This window comes from Notamacropus eugenii, chromosome 3 (genome assembly GCF_028372415.1).
Source record: "Notamacropus eugenii isolate mMacEug1 chromosome 3, mMacEug1.pri_v2, whole genome shotgun sequence".
NCBI classification, from domain to species: domain Eukaryota; kingdom Metazoa; phylum Chordata; class Mammalia; order Diprotodontia; family Macropodidae; genus Notamacropus; species Notamacropus eugenii.
The window spans coordinates 211,887,499-211,907,642 of NC_092874.1; the positions used below are offsets into that span (position 1 = coordinate 211,887,499).

Here is a 20,144-nt window from a genome sequence, read left to right on the forward strand (position 1 = left end):
TTATTATTCAATCTTATGCTAGAAATGCTAGCTATTACAATCAGACAAGAAAATATTGAGGGGATGTAGAAATAAAATTACCAGTTTTGCAGCTGATATAATTATATAATATATAATACTTAGAAAACTCTATAGAATGTTCTAAAAATGAATTGAAACAATTAACAACTTCAATAAACTTGCAGGATAGAAAACAATGCCCTCTCCCAAATTATCAATATTTTGTTAAATCACTATTGATTTGAAAAATGCAAATTAAAACAACATTTACCTTACATCTATCAGATAGTCTACTGTAACAGAAAAGCAAAATAAAAAATGCTGGCGGGAATGTGGAAAAAATGGGACACTAATGCGCTGCTGATGGAAATGTGAACTGCTCCCACCATTTTGGGGAGCAATTTGGAACTATATCCAAAGGGATATAAAACTGTGCATACCATTGATGCACCAATACCACTACTAGTTCTGTACCCCAAAGAGACCAAAGCAAAAGGAAAAGGATCCATATGGACAAAAATATTTACAGCCGCTCTTTGTGTGGTGGCATGGAATTAGAAATAGAGGGGATGCCCATCTATGATGGAATGGCTAAACAAATTGTGGTATATGATTGTGATAAAATACTATTGCACTATAAGGAGTAATGAGCAAGATGCTTTTAGAAAAACCTGGGAAGACTTACAAGAACCAATACAAAGTAAAATTAGTAAAAATCAGGAAAACATTGTACACAGTAACAGCAATAATGTACAATAATTAACTGTAAATGACAGCTGTTCTCAGCAATACAGTTATTCAAAACATTTCTGAAGAATTTACAATGAAAAATGTTATCCACCTCCAAAGAACTGATGTGATGGCATATGAATACAGACTGATGCACAATTTTTTTAATTATTCTTTTTTGGCCTGTATTTCTGGGAGTTTTCATTTTGAGTTCTCTTTCAGACCTCCCTGTTTCTAAGATAATTGGAGAACAGATTCAAATTTGTAAGAATAAAAGCCATTCTCCAATTTATAAATGGTCAAAGAAAATGAATGGGCAGTTTGCAGAAGAACAAGTCCAAGATATCAATAGTCATGAAAAAAAATGCTCCAAATCATTATTAATTAAAGAAATTCAAATGAAAAGAACTTTGAAGTTCCACTTCACATCCATCAGATTGGTAAAGTTCATTTGAAAAAACAAAAATTCTGGATAGACTATGAGAAAACAAGTGCATTAATGCATTGCTGGTAGAGCTATAAATGGGTCCACCCAATTGTAGAAAGCAATTTGGAACCATGTCCAAAAACTATTAAACTATGCATACTTTTTGACCTAGCAAAATATCACCATGAGTTCTATATTGAAAAAAAAGATCAAAGAAGAATGGGACACATATATACAAAAATATTCATAGTCTTTCTTTTAATGCTCATCATTTGGGGAATAGTTGAAAAAGTTATTGTATATAAATGTTGATGGAATACTATTGCGCTATAAGAAATGAAGAAAGGGGACCGTTTCAGAGAAACTTGGAAAGATATATGAACTGATGCAGAGTGACATAAAAAGTACTAGGAAAACTACATAATAACAACAGTATTGCAAAGACTAACAACTTTGAAAAGTTCAAGAACTCATATCAATAAGAACTCTAATCAAGACCCCACACAATTCCAGAGGACACAGGATGAAATATGCTACCCACCTTCTAACAAACAGGCAACAGTGCAGATTAAGACATGTATTTTTTAGACATGGTAAATGCTACTATTTGTTTTGATTATACACATAATTGTTACAAGGGTATTGCTTTCCTCTCTTTTTCTGTTTTGGGGGAGTTGAGAGGGAGGTAGGAGGGAAAGATAGACTCTCATTATTTGAAAAAATGCTAAATTTATAAGACAAAAAAAAAAACATTTGAAGAGTAAAAAGAAGGTAATTCAGAGAATAAGGCACTAGAAATTCAGCAAATTGGGAAAGACCTCCTCTAGGAAGTAGGATTTGAGCTAAGTCTTAAAAAGAAGTCAGGGAAACCAAGAGGAAATGAGAAGAAAGAGAGCACTTATAGGCATGGGGGACAGTTGGTGAAGAGGAATGGAATCAAGACATGGTATATTGTGTCTAAGAAACAGCAAGAAGGCCAGCGTCACCAGGTCATAAAGTATGTGAAGCACAGGAAAGTGGAAAAGGCCATGTTATAAAGAGTTTAAAAAGCCAAAGAGAAAATATCCAGGAGATAATAGGGTACCATTGGCTAGTAAAGGGGATGGAGTTTCTTGGGCTTTCAGAAAATCACTTTGGCAGTTTAGTAGAAAACAGACTGCAGCAGGGAAAGACTTGAGGCAGAAAGACAAACCAGAAAGCTTCTACAATAGTCCAAGCAAGAAGTAATGAGGTCCTGCACTAGAGTGGTGACTGTGTATGTGGGAAAAAAGAGGATGTGCTTGAGAGGTGTTATCATAGAAGGACAAGACTTGGCTTATGTAAAGTGAGTGAAACTGAGAAGTCAAAGACGACACGGTGAATGCAAGTCTCGGTGACTGGAAAGATAGTGGTACCCTTCAATAGTAATATAAAAGTTTGGAAGATGTGAAGGTTTAGGTGGAAAATTAATGAGTTCTGCTTTAGACATGATTTTGAGGTTTCAAAATGCAGCTAGATGGCATAGTAGATAGATTTCTGAGCCTGAAGTCAGGAAAAGCTGGGTTCAAATATAATCTCAGACACTTACTATTAACCCTGAACAAGTCATTTAAATGGTCTGCCTTGATTTTCTCAACTGCAAAATGGAAATAATAACAGCACCTATCTATCATAGGTCATGGGACATGATATTCTGAAAGGCAGAGGGGCTAGGACTACAGCCAAGAATCACTTAGCTGGCAAAATTAAGCACAATACATCAAGGGGGTGGGGGGGGGAAGGGAATGGTCATTCAAAAATTAGAAGGATTTCAAGCTATCATGAGGCAAAGAAAAGAATTAACCCACAAATTTGATCCCCAATATCAAGACCCAGGAGAAGTATAAACAAGTAAAAAGGGAAAAGAAACCATAAGAGATTCAATTGCACTAAACTGTTTACATCCCTACATGGAAAGATGATACTTATAATTCTCAAAAATTGTATGACTAATAGAACAGCTAGAAGGAATATACATAGACAAAGGGTACAGGTATAAAGTGAATTTGTAGGAATGACATAAAAAAATTAAGGGATGAGAAAGAGGAGTACATTGGGTGCAGAAGGAAGGAAAAGATAGAATGGGGAAAATATGAAGGGGCATGAAAGATCTATTACAGTGGAGGGGAATGTGGGAGGGTAGGCAGTGAGCATCATTTGAACCTTAGTCTCATCAGTATTGGCTCAAAAAGGGAATAACATATACAATCAGTTGAATATAGAAATCTATCTTATCCAGCAGGGAAGTAGGAAGGGAGGAGATTAAGTAAAGTGGGGAAGAAGGGTGACTGACAGAAGGGAGCGCAAATCAGCAGAGGTAGTAGACAGAAGCAAAACACTCATGAGGAAGGGAATGTGTGAAAAGAGAGAGAGGACAAACGGAAGAATAGGATGGAGGGAAATACACAGTCATCATTAACTGTGAAGGGGATGAACGCTCCCACAGAAATGGAAGTGGATAATAGGGTGTATCAATAGGTACACAAGACACAGTAGTCAATGGACATAATAGCCTAGTGTTTGATAATCCCTAAGACCCAAGCTTTTAGGATAAGAACTCAGTATTTGATAAAAACTTCTGGGGAAACTGGAAAAACAGTAGGACACAAACCAGATATAGACAAACATCTCACACTGTGTACCAATATAAGGGTCCAAATGTGTGCAAGATTTAGACATAAAGAGTGATACCATAAAGAAATTAGAAGAACAAGGAATAGTCTACCTTTCAGATCTATAGGGAGGGGAAGAATTCATAACCATGCAAGAGATAGAGAGCATAGAAAATGTAAAATAGATAATTCTCATTATATTAAAAAGCTTTTGTACAAAACAAAACCAATACAAGCAAGATTATAAGGAAAGAAGAAAGCTAGGAAAGAATCTTTACAGCAAGTGTCTCTAATAAAGGCCTCATTTCTAAAATATATAGAGAACTGAGTCAAATTTATAAGAATATAAGTCATTCCCCAATTAATGTAAAAGGATATGAATAGGCAGTTTTCAGATAAAGAAATCAAATCTATCTATAAGCATATGAAGAAGTGCACTGAATCACTTCTGATGAGAGAAATGCAAATTAAAACCACTCTGAGGTACAACCACATACTTATCAGATTAGCTAAGATGACAAAAACAGAAAATGATAAATCTTGAAGGAGATGTGGGAAAACTGGGACACTGGTGCATCATTACTGTAGTGGTAAACTGATCCTGCCATTCCAGGGAGCAATTTGGAACTATCCCCAAAAGGCAACCAAACTGTGCATATCCTCTAAGAATCCAGCAATGTCACTTCTAGGTCTGTATCCCAAAGAGATCATAAAAAAGAGGAAAAAAATCTACACGTGCAAAAATATTCATAGCAGTCCCTTTCATGGTAGCAAAATAATGGAAATTGAGGGGATGCCCATCAATTGGAGAATGGCTGAGCAATCTGTGGTATATGAATGTAATGGAATACTCTTGTGCAGTAAGAAATGATGAATAGATTTCAGAAAAACCTGGAAAGACCTGTACAAACTGGCTCAGAGTGAAATAAGCAGAGCCAGGAAAACATTGACCTGTACAAACTGATTCAGAGTTAAATAAGCAGAGCCAGGAAAACATTGTACAACAACACTGTGTGATGATCAACTATGAATGACTCAATTCTTCTCAGCAACACAGTGATCCAAGACAAAGTACTCACAAAAGAGAATGCAATCCGTAGCCAGATAAAGAACTGATAGACTCTGAATGCAGATCGAAGCATTTTTCACTTATTTATTCTTTCTCTTTTTGCTTTTGATCTGTTCCTTCTTTTACAACTATGACTAAATGGAAATAATTTTACATGATAGCCCATGTATAAACCATTAAACTGCCTATCATTTTGAGAAGAGAGGAGGGGAGGGAAGGAGAAAAATCTGGAACTCAAAATCTTGTAAAAATGAATGCTAAAATTGTCTTCACATGTAACTGGGGACAAAAATAAAATACTATTAAAAATAATAAGAGCACCTAGCTCTCAACATTGTTGTGAAGATCACGTGAGATAATATTTATAAAACACTTATCATAGTGCCTGCAGGACACATAGTGAGCACTATATAAATGTTAACTATTTTATTTTATTTTTGGCTTTGTATATGGTAACTGCTACAATGACTGGCCATTGTACTAAATGTGTAGGGGAAATTTTTTTTTCAGTTATATAAATTTTCAATTGTATACTGTCATAGCAGTAGTCTTGCATTATGGCAACTTGCTAAGAGGACCCAAGGGGCTCCTTTGTAACTCAGTAACTGAAGCTACATCCAAGATCATGAGAATCAAAGAGCTATCCCTCCTCTATGAAAGCTGTGAAATATTTCTAATTCCTTTCCCTTTTTGTTTTCTTGATCAATTTCTCTCCCTTAGACTTGTAGACCAGAGCTCAATAAGATGGTGGAGGGGAAATTTGGACTTCTCTCCTGTTCTCCCACATCCCCAAGTGAGGAGCAGAAAATTAAGACTTGCAGGAGAAGTCTGAAATGAGTTGTATGCATCTTTCCAAGTGGCTAGAGGCTCCTGGTTGTTTTTTGTCTTTTTCTGAGCATGTTAGAAACCAGTTATTGAAAGTATAATGGTCCTGGTTCTCTTCATCTCATAAAATGCTGGAAGAAAACTACTATTCTATGTGCAATATAATCCTATGAATTACAGTTTAAATTTTTTGGGGTAAGGATAGAAAGTGAACATCACTAAACATCAGCTAAACAAAATAATGCAATAATTTGTAAAACAACAAAAAACAAACTTACTTTAATCCTTTAAAGTAATTTCTTAAATAAATTTTACTTGAAGCCTGGAGTAAATATTCAAGGGCTGAAATTTCTGGACCAGAAGAGTTAAAATGGAAGTGATTACTGAAAATATGACTTTAACAAAATAGACTTATTACATAGGAATGACTCATCAGAATATAGTAAGTAATAAGACAAAAGATGCATTATTATGACTGAAAATTGTACCTGAGATTAGCAGGTCCTCCATTTACTTTAAAAAGTAACCCATGAAAAACAGTTTCTAGTTTTGCTCTTTATGAAAGGCTTTGAAAATAGAGGACTTGGATTTAAATTCTGACTGTGACATGGTGTAAACTTACAGAATATCAATTAACACCTCTGGACTTGATTCTCACAAGTAAAATAAGGATCAGATGGCCCATAATGTCTTTTCTAGCTAAAATCTATGATCCTGATTCTCTGAATGTATTAACTGGATTATTGTCAAACAAACTTGCTTTACTCTAATGACTGCATAATACAAAAATCCTAAAGAAAAACCCTAAAAATGGATAAGAAAATAAGCAGAATTTCTAACTTTAGGTCCCTCATAATCAATCATATGATTGGTTGACATGAGAGAGAGCTAACCAGATAACCAGACAGCTAACAAGAATGTGGCTTGGTAGAAACAGTTGCTTTTTAAACGTTTCCACCATCCACAAAACACAATTACTTGATGGTACCTCAAAGGAAAAACTACTTTTTTTATAAGAATAAGATTACCAACCAAAACCAAAGAAATTTTTAGTTCTGTAACTTCTTTTAGAAGCTAAAGAATTAAGAGTTAAATAAACTATACCACTAAACAGAAAACATTTAAAGTACCTTGGAGCAAAGGTGCAGAATAATTGAAAATATAAGGATAATGCACTCTACACAACTGCAAAGGACTCAATTTGTCACTTAGTTTTAACAATAGAAGTCAAAAATTGGATAGCACTTTTTAATTTCATGTACTATTGTACTTACCAAACAAACGCTTATGGAAGAGGAATTTGCCAGCTATTAGTCCTATGAGAATTGCAAGTAGCCATAGAAGCACTTTCAAGAGCTTCCAACCTCCTCCTCTAGGGTATTTATTGGCTACAAATGAAAAACAGTTTCCAACAACAATAACATTGGCCTCTGTTTGACTGTGAGAGACGGGATCCTCAGCAAATATTAAGAAGTTAAAGAAGATGACCAGATAAGCCACAATTAATCGAGACCATGGATGCTGGAAATAATACCGGAAGTCTTTATCCATTCTTCAGGATCTCAGTTTAGTAGTTTTCCTGTGTGAGGAAAGTACATATGGTTAGAAAAAAACAAAAGGCCATTTTACCTCAAATTATGTCAGTTCAAATCTAATCTGGGCATTGGACCAGATGACCTCTGAAGTTTCTTTCAACTCTTAATCTATAGTCTTAACATCAAGAGAACTCAATTTCATCTAATACTTGCCTCTCCTTCATCATGAGGGCAGAACATGAGGTCAAGGACTATTAGGAAATAATAAAGCTGCTGATATTCCTTGGTCATAAAGAATGAACACAGGTTTTATGCGTCATAAGCTAAAATTGAAAATACACCTGCATTACTCTTCATCCCTACCATCTAAGATGTTCTTCACTACATGCTACTCTCCAGAAGTTTGAGCCTTTGCTCTCCTACATGAAATGTAACTAATCTCAAAAAAGTCCCTATCCTCAGAGACATAAATAGTGATTTGGGGGCCAAGTAGCATAAAATAAGTCTTGCAACCAATTTCTCAATTCACAATGTTAAAAAATTATTAAGACAAATTCAGTTGAGCAGTTGAGGTTTACAAATGTTTAACTGTTGTTCCCTAAGCAAAGCCATAGTTACTCTGTCCTAGTTATAGTTTTGTCTACATTCAAGGGAGAGTGAGGTTGTCCAGCATTTAAATTACACATTTATAAAAAAAACTATAAAATTCCTTTCAATGCATCCTCTTTCCTTTCTTGTTCCCTAAGTTGTTGCCTACCCTTACTCCCAGTTGTACAGCCTGAATAGTTGCCGGCCTATATTCTTTGGTTAATGACTATGGCTGCTAGATGGATCTAGTTATTCTATCCCTTACTTTTTGTTATATGAAAGACATAAAAGTTTTATTTAAATTGAATGGGCCTATCCATGAAAATTTGTGTAATGTTATTGTTGCTTTCTGGCTTCGAGAAGTGATTATTCCAGCCACTAGCTTGCAACTGCTTCATTTTAGCTCACTGTTCAACCTGCTCCTTCTTGCATTTGAATAATCTTTTGTAATTACAAAGTGCTGTCAGTATATCGTGTCACTTGATCTTCACAACATGAGATAGGTGTCATAAGTATTTTAACTATGAGGAAACTGATGACCAAAAAGTGTGACTAACTTCCTAAGAGTAAAATAAATGGAAAAGTTCAGATTCTAACCTAAGACTTCTGACTCTAGATCCTTTTCCAGTTATAGCACACTGACACTACATGACTATGGCTTAGTAGTAGTATTATGATATTCTTACAGGACATCATTTATGACTTTGTCTTTTCAATTAGGTGGCACAGTGTGTAGAGTACTAGATTTGGAGTTGCGAAAATCAGAATTTAAATCCTACATCAGATATATATATATATATATATATATATATATATATATACACACTAGCTCTATGATCCTGAACAAGACCTTAACCTCCCTGTCTCAATTTTCTCATTTATAAAATGGGGCTAATGGTACCTACGTCACAGGGTTGTTTTCAGAAATAAATGAGAGCATTTAAATACTATATAAACATTAGCTACTATCACGTATAACTGTTACATGTTACTGATGACACAACGGAAAGAAGCAGAAGTTTATATCCCAAATTTAATATCTGTATAAGGTGTGGAATCAGGTGAGTAAAGAATAACCTAGCCTTTGTGACATTATTTTCTAGTAAGGCATTATTCAACATGTGCCTAATGGAACAAAACTTTTTGATGGTGTCTATCTTCATAATTTATGTATAAGCTAAGTTATGTTTATTTACAAATAGCTTTGGTTTTCCTCTCCAAGTTGGTTATTAACATATAATACTTTTCTAAGCCTTCAAAGCAATTTCATAAAAACATACAAGGTGGATACAAGCAAGGGTAGAAAATATGCTGAGAATAGCCTTGTACATGTTTTTTGTTCGTCAAGAAGACATCACCCACCATGAGAACCCAGGAGCTGTGTCTGGTTCTTCTATTCACATGGAGGGAAGCAAAATCAGAAAAGAACTAGTAAATTGGCCAAGACCCCAAAGAATTTAATTTTCAAAAAAAGTTTTGCAGATGTGCCAAAGTATAAGTATTGACCTGCTTCCTTCATGTGTTAGTGATATTCTTGTTTTTGGAAAAATTTTTATCACAGAACTAGATCCAGTGAGAAGAGTTTATGGTGACACTTTCACTTGCTACCTCTACTCAGGGCCAAAGAGAGCTATGATCATGTGGTCACAAAGTTGCCTGTATATGATCTTGTTTTCTGGTCTCCCTTTCCTCTTTCCCTTTTCCCCCCCAAGTACAGTATCAAATTAAGCAATCAGATTAATATTTGCCTCCTTAAAATATATCAGTGATAATAATTCAGTGTTTATTGGGTAATAGAATATTCCACCTGTTAGAATTACAATAATCTCAACAGTGTTTCATGTTCATTCTTGGTCAATGGAATAATTCTTGAGTTGTCACTATCAGTATCTCAACTACATCCATAATGTTTTTTACATAGTCAACAGGACGTCATGCAATGGAAAGAATCTTGGATTTGGAGTCAGAGAACCTGAGTTTGAATACTGGCCCTGCCAAATGCTGTCTAAATGTCCTTGGGCAAGTCATTTTCCTCCTCTGAGTCTCAGTTTCCTCATATGTAAAAATGTGTAATAGCTGTAGCACTCCACAAGGCTGTTGTGAGCATCAAATAATGTACATAAAGAACTTTGCAAGCATGGAAGAGCAATATAAATATTTATAATATTTATATTATAAATTTTATAATATATTTATAAATATAATATAAAATATATTATAAATATTTAATTTATAAATAGATTTTAATAACTAATTTACAGTGTAGTGAAAGACCAGAGAATATAACTCTACAAGGTATGTGTGTTTGAAGTAATAATGAAATAAATTCATTCATTGTGGTTATGATTCTATTTTTATTGTTGATCTAATAACTTGTTTGGGGCAGGTAGGTGGCGTAGCAAATAGAACACCGAGCCTGAAGTTGGGAACATTCGAATTCAAATACAACCTCAGACACTTACTAGATAGACAAGTAACTTAACCCTGTTTGCCTCAGTTTCCTCATCTGTAAAATGAGGAAAAGGAAATGGCAAACCACTTCAGTATCTTTACCAAGAAAACTCCAAATGGCATCACAAAGAGTCAGATGTGCCTAAAACAACTGAACAACAACAAAATAACCTGTTTGGTTGAACTAAATTCCTTTTCTTTATCAGAGTCATTAAGACCTGTTAATAAGTGAAAATGTGACAGGACTGCACTTGTATACTTCCCATTTCTCAGCAGGAAAGCAATATTTTGCTTCAGAATCAGAGCTGGAAGGAAAGGACCTTAAAAACCACCTGATCAAGCCCTTTCATGCTATAGATTTACTCTCGGTCACACAAACAATAAGAAGCAAAATCAGAAATTGAACCCTATGTTGTCCAAATCCCATGCTCTTCACACATACGTAATGTTCTTTCTGAAAATCATTTTATAGCATTTAAGTTTTTTTTTTAAGGATTACTGAGATAATGTATATAAAACTTCTAAATATAAAGGACTAAACAAAATATGTAGTGTTCAAGACTAGACTTGTGATTTCATTCGTTCCCAGGTGAGAAAACTCATTTTACCAATAGTTTTCTCTGCAACTTAGTCTTAGAGAGTTCCCTAAAGTATCGAAATAATTAAGTGATTTGCCCAGAGTCACGGAAGCAATATGTATTACAGGCAGGGACTTGAACCCAGAATTTCCTGGCTTGGAAACTAGCTCTCTATCCACTATGCCATGTTACCTCTTGTAGTATTACATGTTGTCATTATAAGAAGGGCAAAAAAGACGACAATTCATTACTTTGCTACTGTTGTCTTTGTCTTGATAGAGCATAACTAAACATAATCAAAAACATTTTCTAAGAACTTTCTGTGTGCACAGCTCTATTCTAGAATGTAGAAGATATCACTCCAACTTTTCTATGATTTTCTTAGCTATCTGTGCTTCTTGTTACCTTAGAGCATTAATGGTTCTGATTTAAAAGTTTTTATTACCAAATGTGTGATATAATGGATACAGTTAAGCATATTTTAGTACCTTATTCACTTTTTCCTGCAGAGACTTTAAGTAGTTTTCTATTGGTGCTACACATTTTGTGAAATATACTGCTATATTTTTGATGGTCCCTAATTTAGTATCAAACAAAATAAAAGTTCTTAAACTGGAAAATCTTATACAATGCTACTTAAAGTTATTGCTATTGATGTATTATGAAGATAGACCTTCAAATTATTCCTAGTCTTAGAAAGATAGCAAAACCTTGTATTTATATGGTATCTTGCTTCTTAGTGTATTTTAAAACAAAAATAAAAATAAAAATTTATTCTCAAATGCCAAGTGAAAGGTGAGTAAAATCAAACCATGATGTGATTTCATGCTCTATCTAAGGTCCCTCATCCCTTGAGATCACCTACTGCTACTACCTGGCCTGAAATTTTCACCATTAGACAGTGAAACACATACAGTGAAAATCACATTCAAACAGGAACATATGCCTAGATAGGATTATCAATCTAAAGCTAGAAGGGGCATCAGAGACTGTTAAATCCAACTCCCTTATTTTTCAGTGACTCTTTAAAGGTCACTAGTACAAGCAGTATGTGTTAGAGGTGGAATCTAAACCAGGTCTTCTTGGTATCTGAAAAAGAAGGCCTTTGTTTCCATTGGAATAAATGTATTCTTTGAAGAGAATGAGAAAGGATGGATAAAAGTTTTGATGAAAAGCAAGAGGTAAAGAGAGAAAGAGTCAGAAACCTGAGTTAATATTACTGTACCTATATTCTGTATTCTGTACTGTATTCTATGATTTGAGGTTCATCACATAACATCTCTGAGTCTCAAATTCCACAGATGCAAACTAAGAGAGATGATCTATAAGTTTCATTCCAGGTATATCTCTATGTTTCTATGACACGTTAATGGCAAATCCTTGGTGATATCTTGGAAGAGAATCAGGGAAAGTACCTACATGAAGATACCAGGACACAAAAGGCAAAAAGTAAATTATATTTACTCAGGCAACCATCTATGGTATAGAAATAGGTTTCAAAACAGTAGTAGCATGGAGAAAAAAATAAAATATTTTGTTTAAGATAGGTTGATGAAGGTTGATTTTAGCATGTCATTCTCATCCTACTGTTGAGAAAACAGATGTGATTGTCCATGTTCTGTCTAGCATCTTAAATATCGAGTTTTAACAAGGATTAAATAATGGCACAATAGAATTCTGCCTTAGTTTTAGCCTAGTTTGAGAAGCTACACAGCCTTTAAAATTAATCAGTGAAAGGCAAATAAATATAAGCAGTTTCAACAAATAACAATTCTATATCATTTACAGAATCATGTCTGTGATTTCTATGTTTAGTATTTCCCTGATCATTGAGAAATAATCTAAATGTTTTTTCTTTAATAATACTGTCTTTACAAGACCAGAAAACAAAGCAGTATGAAAGGTCCTCCAAATAGGTCTTCTTTTGTAGTTATATAAAAAATATTTATGAATACTTTCATAGGGTCTAAAACAGGGAAGTCAACATCATTTTAAAAGTGTTTACATTGGGGCAGCTAGGTGGGGCAGTGAATACAGCACTATTCACTGGAGTCAGGAGGACCTGAATTTAAATCTGGCCTCAGACACTTGACATTTACTAGCTGTGTGACTTTGGGCAAGTCACTTAACCCCAATTGCCTTGCCTTCTCCCCACAAAAACGACAATAAAAAAAGTGTTTACAGTTTTCCCTGAGTGATTTTTTAAATGGTATTAAGAAACTTTATAGCAGTGGATAGTATTGAACACAGAAAGATCTGGTTTCAAATTCAAATGAGATTAGCTACCTACGTGGCCAGACAAATAGATTACCCTTTTTTTGATCTCAGTTTCCTCATGTATCAAACATATTCTGAAGTTGCTAAAGAAAATGACAGTGTGGGAATAAAACAAGGTTTCTTGAAACTAGCTTTTATCTGACATTAAAAGCTTTAGAAAACTGACAATTTAAAGTGAAGCAAACAAATCTTAGTTTCTGATTATACAGACTGGTTGTACAGAAAGGTCTTTATAAAGTAATGGAGCTATGATTTCACCCCTATCAATTGATGGAGCTAGGGAAATTCTTTCCAAGAATGTAAACTGAAATCCCCCATAGCATACCTATCCTCTGGGATTCTTACCCATGTCTTTCTATAAACCCTCCCCAAAAGATTCGTTCAATGTTCTGGAGGTCTTCCTCTGGTTCTTTTAATATCTTTGTGATACCAATGATCCACTCTGGTCTATCTGGTATCTCTCATTAATGAATATCCAGGTCAAGCCCTTTTCCAGTCATTCTTATCCTTTGTCTTTCACAGTGCTTTTCAGGTGCAAGTCAGCATTGTTAACCTGCTGCAGCCTGTTTGCGTCCACCAGGGATCTTCCACTGTGCTTAGGGTTACTTGAAATTTTAGTTTTGCTGAAATCAGTGATGTTCCACAATGTGAAAAAACAGCCATTAGAGCTAAAACATCAAACTTTATAATTAAATACTACTAAATAAGGAAGAAGTGACAAAAGTTCAGTGTTTGAGAATAAAAATTAGTTTCTAAAAAAGATGATTACTCATAACAAAAAATGGCATTAATTGACAGTATTTATTACCAAAAAAAAAAAAAAAACTTCCTAAAATATTCTAAAACTTCCATAGCCCTTTCCAGGCTTGGGAAAACACAACCATATTTACTTTTAGTTGGTATTTTTAAGTAACAAAGATACTTATTGAATGATCTTAATACTCATGTTTTCAAACCTAAATACATTCACTGATTTTCCACAGTAGTTAAAATGCAATTGCACAATTTAAGTTCATTGTGTTTTTTTAATAGATATAAAAACGGTTTTAGATGAGTCACAATGAAGTTAAGGAGCCCATTAAGTTCTAGCAGTTTACATAACAGAAGAAAATGAAGGATTTTCAAAAGACATATGTGAACCTACTAAATTCAATGAACAAGAAGCGAACACTTCTTTGCTCAGCTTGGTTATTTTTCTTTGCTTGGCTCAATTTTTCAGCACAGCTCAAGGTCCTTCAAGCACACTAAGTTTTCCTAAGCAGAGGCAACTGCCCGTACACGCGTGTAAGCTCCCTTACCAAATACATACCAAAAGGTTTTCGGAGACCCTACCTTGATTCATCATCACACTACAGAACCGTGAAGAAAAAGAATCTGAATTTGTTGATTAAGGTTATGCAATGACATCCACATTCAGCAGGAGAAGACTAAGACTGAGACAGAGAGACACAGACAAATCACACTGCAGTTTGACAACAGTGGAATATTAGGAGAAGCTAGCCCAGCTTACCTTAGGAATGGACAGGAGGGGGCAGGGGAGACTGTACTTAGCCTGTTCCCATGGCAAACGCGCGCGAGAGAGACAGAGAGACAGAGAGAGACAGAGAGAGAGAGAGAGAGAGAGAGAGAGAGAGAGAGAGAGAGAGAGAGAGAGAGAGAGAGAGAGAGAGAGAGAGAGAGAGAGAGAGAGAGAGAGAGAGAGAGAGAGAGAGAGAGAGAGAGAATAAGACAGAACAAAGAGAGAGGCTGGAAAACTCAAAACAAATACATCGCAGTTCGTCCAGCGTCGTCCACCTCGCTAGCCAGAAGAGAACACCGGAGGCCCTGGAGGACTTACTGCTGCTGCAGCAGCGCGAGCAGCTGCCACCTAGGTCATAGAGCTATTAATATGTGTTCGGCCCACCCACCGCCTCCTCGATCTACGCCCTTCTTTCTAGCCCCAAGCTTGGCAGGGTATAAGGGCCAACCTTAAAAATCTCTTTCCCTCGGCGATCTTGGCACAGCTTTCTTTCCGGTAAGAGGAAGAAGGGGGAAGGCTAGGACAAGGGCAAACGCTGCCACTTGGGTGACCTAGGCTCCCTCCACTTCGGCTCTGCATCGCCAGCTGAAAACCTGTCTCTTCCTCCTCTCCGCCCCCCTCCCACGCCCCCGCCCTCCACACTCCAGTCACTCTCGCTTCTTCCCCGCGGAGGCGCAACTGGACAGTTCCAACCCCTCAGAAAACCGCTGCCGTGGCGGGGCTGGCCAGCTTCCTCTCCTCCAAGGACTGCCTCTGCAGAACTAAATAAAGAGGCGATCGAAGGATTTAGGAAGCGAGGACAGAGGAATCATGGCCACTGCGTTCAGCAATCGCCTTATCCTTTAGTAGAAGTCCTCCAAAGTACCGCCAGCTCCATCTTCAAGGGTGCATCTTGGCGGGGCTTTGGGGGGTGTTGACAGGAGGGCTGACAGCCCCACCAGGTCAGCGGCAGTACAAAGAGGCACCAGCTTTTAAGCAGCCCCCAGCCTTTTCAAATGGATCTTCCCCTAATGATTTAAGGGCAAAAAGGCACAGACCAATGATTTGATGGGCTTTGGGTTGGTGTTCTGTATCGGATTTGGTAGTCACTGTGGAGCTTAGACAAAGAAGAGGATTTGTTTTAAAGTAGTTTGCCTTTTCCTCTCCTCCAGAATCTCACAAGACCTCACTGTGCCCTGACTCCCAACCTCCCCTTCCAAAAAGAATTCCTTTTTAAGACCACTGTCTTCAGCTTAAAGTTTTTTCTGTAGGATATAAGCACTCCTATAATATCCTTTTTCTCCTCATCAGTCTAAGGCTGGTTTAACATACTTCCCCTCCAAAAAAAAAAAATTGACTTTAGGCTGTGTTCTTGCCCACACATTTTACACATACTTTAATGCGTACAGAATATATCTTAGTAGACTTGGTGAACAGTTTTGGGGGAGGGGGGGCAGGGGGTTTCCTTTTTTTTTTCTTCCAGCTCCTATAGGTACACATATATAATTTTCAAAAAATTTAATTTAAAAATTTAAAAATGTAAATTGTACAGAGCAATGAAAAATATTCTCTTTCTACCTCCTGTGTGGGAACTGGGGCGTGGAGCTGAAAAGCTTTTGAGAATGTTGACTCATTACTGAGAGGTTCCCAATTGGCTAGTGAACCAAAAGAGCTGATGACTCAGGGTACCTTTGAAAAGAGGAGACAGTTTCTGTCCCCAGCCTGCTTGTGTCTGCAGCTATCTCTTGACAAGATATGATTTCATCATCATGACTATATTTCAGCTTTGGATACCCAACACCTAACCAATGTCCTCAGCCTCCTCTCCCCTATGATTGGAGGGCTAGAAGGTGAAGCACTAAACTCCTCCCAAAGTTTTCCTTTATAGAGGGCAGGGATCTAGACTTTGGAGCTAACTTTCCTTTTAGAGGTTGTCTTTCCTTCACCATCCCCATTAGACTGTAAGCTACTTGAGGGCAAGAACTGTCCTTCTTTTTCTTATTTGTATACCCTGCACTTAGCAGAGCACGTGACACGTTTTTGTTATAGTTCAGTCATGTTCTTTCATGACTTCACTGGAGTGGTTTGCTACTTCCCTCTCCAAGTCATTTTACAGATAAGGAAACTGAGGTAAACAGGATTAAGTGACTTGCCCAAGGTCACACAGCTAGTAATTGTCTGAAACCAGATCTGAACACAGGAAGTTGAGTCTTCCTGATTCTAAGCCCAGAACTCTATCTGCTGTGCTACTTAGTTGCCACTTTCCTCACATGACTGTACTTTTTCTTCACCTCCCATTTCTGTACTTTTTACATTGACTTTCCCACATACCAGTATCATCCACTATGTTCCAGGCCATCACCACTTATCTTGACTTTTTTCCTGCCACTGGACTTCAATGACTCTAGAAGAGAGAATAAAGCAGATGACTTTTTGCAGCTCTGCCTCACTTAAATCCAATTCATGCTCTGAGTCAAGACATTACCTGTAACATTACTGGTCCTCTTTGAAAATTAAGAACAAACAACCTTTTGTCCAATTTCATATCTATATTACATATGTGACCATTAGTAAGTTATAAATTACCAAATGGTCTGGAGGTTAGAGCCAAGATAGTGGAGAAAAGGCAGGGACTCATGTAATGGTACTTTGAATAGGAAGATCTTTCCCATTTATTAATAGGCCCATGTGACCTGTCTAGGTCACATGAAAATCTGAGTCACATGGAGCCTGTAGTGGGAGGAGCTTGCTGAATGGGTGGACCAGGAAGGGTAGAATAGGAAGAGGTGGAGCTCCACCCACTAAGTAGCAAACCACTCCAGTAGAGTCATAAAAGAACATGACTGAACTATAACAAAAACAAAATAGGCCAAATGACAAAAGAGGTACAAAAATCCAATGAAGAGAAGAATGGTGAATGGGTGGAACAGGAAGGGTAGCACAGGAACAGGTGGAGCTGGGGCAGAGCTGAGAGGAAATTAATCAGACTACTCAGAACTATGAGAGAGAGAGAGAGAGAGAGAGAGAGAGAGAGAGAGAGAGAGAGAGAGAGAGAAAGTGTGTAGGTAGTGAGGTGGAGGGAGCTGGGGCAGAGCTGAGAGGAAGTTGACCAGACTAGTCAGAACTATTGGAGAGAGAGAAAGAGTAGGTAGCTGGCTGTGAGTTTTCATTTGTGGGAAGGCCCCAGCAGGGGGAAAGTAGAATTGGCCAAATAGAAAAAATATATACAAAAATTGACTGAAGAGAAGGTCTCTTTAAAAGCAGAATTTGCCAAATGGAAAATGATGTACAAAAATTTATTGAAGAAAAGAATTCCTTAAAATGTAGAACTGGCCAAATGGAAAAGAAGATACAAAAATTCAATGAAGAAAATAATTCTTTAAAAATTAGAACTGAAACTAATTACTCCATTAGACATCAAGAAGCAGTAAAACAAAATCCAAAGAATGAAAAAATAGAAGAAAATATGAAATATCTCATTGGAAAAATAACTGTCCTGGAAAATAGATCTAGGAGAGATAATTTAAGAATTACTGGACTATCTGAAAGCCATGATTAAAAAAATAGCCTAGACATTGCCTTTCAAGAAATTATCATGGAAAACTGCCCTGATATCCTAGAACCAAAGGGTAAAAGAGAAATCAATAGAACCACTGATCACCTACTAAAAGAGATCCCCAAATGAAAATCCCCAGCAATATTATAGTCAAATTCCAGAGCTCTCAGGTCGAGAAGAAAATATTGTACTTGGAAAGAAACAATTCAAATTTTTATAGGTTTATTTATTTTTAGTTTTCAACATTCACTTCCATACATTTTAAATTTTTAAATTTAAATCTTTAATTCTCTCTCTCCCTTTCCTATCCCCTCTCCAAGATGGTGTGCAATCCTATATGGGTTCCACATATACATCACTATTAAACATAATTTCACATGACTAATGTGATATCATGTTGTATAGAAGAATTAGAATGAATGGGAGGAACCATGTGTGACTGAAAGCAAGGTGGAATTTTTGTTGTTTTTTTCTTGGAGTTCAGTTTCCTAGGCTCTGTAAATTCTGTACTCATCTGAAGGATTAATCCCTTGAACCTTAGTAATTTATAGCTGTAATACATCTTATGCTGAGCCACTTGGGCTTTGGTGACTTCTGGCTCTCAGCCTATTAGTTGAAAGTGTATATATATTCTGAGGTGAGATATTGCATGGGCGCTCACTCATGGGAAGAATGTTTCACCTGAGGTCTTTTTGATTTCTCTTCAAGACTCTGGTAGCCACTGTTAAGGGCCCCCCCCCCCCCCCAGTTTGTGAACTTAGATGACAGTGCTCTCTCAGTCTGCTGATGTTTCTATTACTCTGTTTAGACAGTTGGAGCCTTGTCTATTGGATATTTCTTGGGTACTCACTTCTTTCCTTCTACTTATCCCAGTTACTGCATTATTTTGCTGTATTCAGAGCCCAGACCAGAGCAGCCCCTCCCCATGTGCCAGGAGGGAGGGACAGGGGCTCCTCATGTGCTAGGGGAGGATGAGCTTGTCACAGAAAGGACTTTGGCATACACATGATGACCTGCTGTACAGATTCTTAGATCTTCTTTTCTAAAAAGAAAGCAACTTTCAAGGGCTCAACAATCTACTTTAATCAAGCACACATATCATTCACTTAGTTCAGGGAAAAACTCAGCACCCTGAACTTCAAAGAAAATAAAAACAGAGAAATAAAGACCAACAGACAGGGCTTCCAACTATCTGACCATAAGCAATACATACATCACAGATCAACAGACAGATCCAACTGTCTAACCATTATATACATAGTTACCAGAGAGAGAAGCACCAGCTTCTGGGTTTTCAAAGCCAGGAGGCTCCTTAGCAACTACCCAGAGTACCATCTGGTCAAAAAAAACAATTCCAATAAGTAAGCCCCAAAACAAAATCTCACCTCAGAGTATATATACACTTTTCAGAGCCAGAAGGCATCATAACCCTTGAGAACCAGTGCCTCATAAATTAACAAAAGATGTGGGCCTTCCTATAAAACAAATCTCCCCTAATCAAACTTTCTTTAAAGGGCAGGCCCATTAACAGGTGGGAAGATCTTTAATTTACATTACAGAGTAGCCCCAGAGTTGGAGTGGTGTGGGCCAGAGACAGAAGCTGGGGGCAGGATCCCCTCAAGCCTTCTGGGCCTGAACCCAGGCAGGAGCTGGGAACATTTGTCCCCTAGACCTGCAAGAGTAGGTACCCCAGAACTCAGGACTCAGTCCCAAGTTGAGATGGAGGCTTTGCAGCAGGGTAGGAGCAGTGAGCATGCTTTCCTGTCATATCCCCGTGGGATGGGTTGGGATCCAGGGGGTGGAGTTGTCTATAGTGGGATGGGGGAAGTGCCATGGCCCCCAGGGACCCACCCTATTGGCTTTGTTGCCCAGCTGCCCCTCAGGACGCGGAAACAGGGGCTGGAGCAACGTTAGATTTTAGACTCTTTGGCTCATTAGAGCATGTATGCACCTGAGAGTGCCAGGTGGGAGCCTGTAACAG

The 20,144-nt window shown here is 37.2% G+C and overlaps 1 protein-coding gene across 15 annotated transcripts in view; it reads right to left on the minus strand.

Moving 5' to 3' along the window:
• TMEM117 (transmembrane protein 117) overlaps window positions 1-20,144 on the minus strand; it is a 234,518-nt gene that overhangs the window by 209,352 nt on the left and 5,022 nt on the right. For 3 of the 15 annotated variants that reach the window (XM_072654269.1, XM_072654279.1, XM_072654284.1), the window contains exons 1-2: window positions 15,077-15,241; window positions 6,955-7,259 (exon numbers count right to left, since the gene is read on the minus strand). In XM_072654269.1, coding sequence (XP_072510370.1) covers window positions 6,955-7,231 — 277 coding nt within the window. In that variant the 5' untranslated portion in view covers window positions 7,232-7,259; window positions 15,077-15,241. The other 12 variants (XM_072654276.1, XM_072654275.1, XM_072654271.1 and 9 more) reach the window with 11 other exon arrangements.